This window comes from Poecilia formosa, unplaced genomic scaffold (assembly GCF_000485575.1).
Source record: "Poecilia formosa unplaced genomic scaffold, Poecilia_formosa-5.1.2 Scaffold661, whole genome shotgun sequence".
In the NCBI taxonomy this organism is placed as follows: Eukaryota; Metazoa; Chordata; class Actinopteri; order Cyprinodontiformes; family Poeciliidae; genus Poecilia; species Poecilia formosa.
In genome coordinates, this window is record NW_006800600.1 from 1 (window position 1) to 1525 (window position 1525).

At 55.0% G+C, this 1525-nt stretch overlaps 1 protein-coding gene across 1 annotated transcript in view; it reads right to left on the minus strand.

Annotated features, from left to right (window-relative positions):
• Positions 1–6: 6 nt before the first annotated feature.
• corin (corin, serine peptidase) overlaps positions 7–1525 on the minus strand; it is a 17414-nt gene continuing 15895 nt past the window's right edge. The window contains exons 19-22 of the mRNA XM_016666106.1: positions 964–1013; positions 715–895; positions 477–639; positions 7–406 (exon numbers count right to left, since the gene is read on the minus strand). Coding sequence (XP_016521592.1) covers positions 290–406; positions 477–639; positions 715–895; positions 964–1013 — 511 coding nt within the window. The 3' untranslated portion in view covers positions 7–289. The remainder of the gene's footprint in view (positions 407–476; positions 640–714; positions 896–963; positions 1014–1525) is intronic.

Consider the following 1525-nt stretch of genomic DNA (forward strand, 5'->3'; position numbering starts at 1 on the left):
GTCCTGAGGACCGAACGGGTCATCAGAACCGAGGTCCTGAGGACCGAACGGGTCGGTTTGGTTCTGATAAAATCCTGACTGTTGACTGAAGAAACTCCAGGTTAATTATTAATCCATAAATCTCTTCATGGTTAATGAATCCTCATCTAAATACTCTGTTTATATCTAATCTGTGTATGTCTACGTATATCTGTGGTTCTGTGTTGGTTCTGTGTTCCCGGTGTTCCCGGCGTTCCCGGTGTTCGGTTGTCCTGCTCCCTGATGACCTCGTCGCCATGGCGACCAGCCTCTACTCACTCCGGTTGCCCATGTGACCCCAGCCGGTGATGTAGCAGTAGGAGTCCGGCGTCGGCAGCTGCCCCGGCCGGGGCAGACACACCGGCCTGACGTGGGCCGTCTCCTCCACCTGTAAGGAGCCAGAACCAATCAGAACCGGCCGTCTCTGTTTGGGTCGCAGAGGTTCTGCAGGTTCTGACCTCAGAGTCCAGCTGCACCACGCTGATGTCGTAGTCCACCACCGCCCGGTTGTAGCGCGGGTGGACGACGATGGAGCGAACGCTGCGGGTCTGACTGTGGGCGCCGGGGTGGTCCAGGTTGGTCAGGCCCAGAACCACCTTCCACAGCTCTGCATTCTCCCTCCTGGTGGACAGAACCGGGTCCAGATGAGCTGGGATCAGACGCCAGAACCCCCCAGACACGGAGCCGGCCCCTCACCCCTCGAAGCAGTGAGCCACCGTCAGAGCCCAGCGCCGGGCGATGAGGACGCAGCCGCACACATGTCCGCTCTGACCGCTCTGCAGCGAGCACTGCCAGGGCCACGCCCCACGCCTGGACACCCGGCCCCCCAGGATCCGCTTCTTCCTGTGAGGACGGAGGGCTGGACGCAGACCGCACTCTGACGGCGACAGAGGTCAACATCAGGATGGACCTGAGGTCAGAATCATCCTGCAGGAGACGGGTTACCTGCTCTGGAGCATCGGACCGAAACTCTCCTCCTGGAGTGGCAGGCGTGGCTGCAGGAGGCCAGCAGGGAACATTTACACATGATGAGACACAGGTGTGACTGAGCTACACAGCACTTCACTGAAGAACATCAGAGGAAACCAGCCTGGACCAGGTTCATTATAGATCTACATGAACTAGCAGCTGAAAGATGTTCAACACTTTAAACCACAGAAACATGTCATAAGTCTGAAGGAGCTCAGCGTTTCAGCAGCTCAGCAGTTTACTGGGAGTTGGTTCCAGATTACAGGAGGATCGTTAATCCAGGAGATGATAGAAGGCCGGCTTTGGAACCGTCTTTATGTGGCTCTGCAGACTCAGGTCAGAGGTCAGAGGTCATCACTGCTCCCAGATTCTGGACCTGATCTCTAGTTTCTAGCTGTAATAACTGAAGCTGCAACTCCAGATCTACAACTATAGATCCATAACTCTAGATCTACAACTACAGATCCATAACTACAGATCCATAACTACAGATCTACAACTACAGATCTATAACTCTAGATCTACAACTCCAGATCCA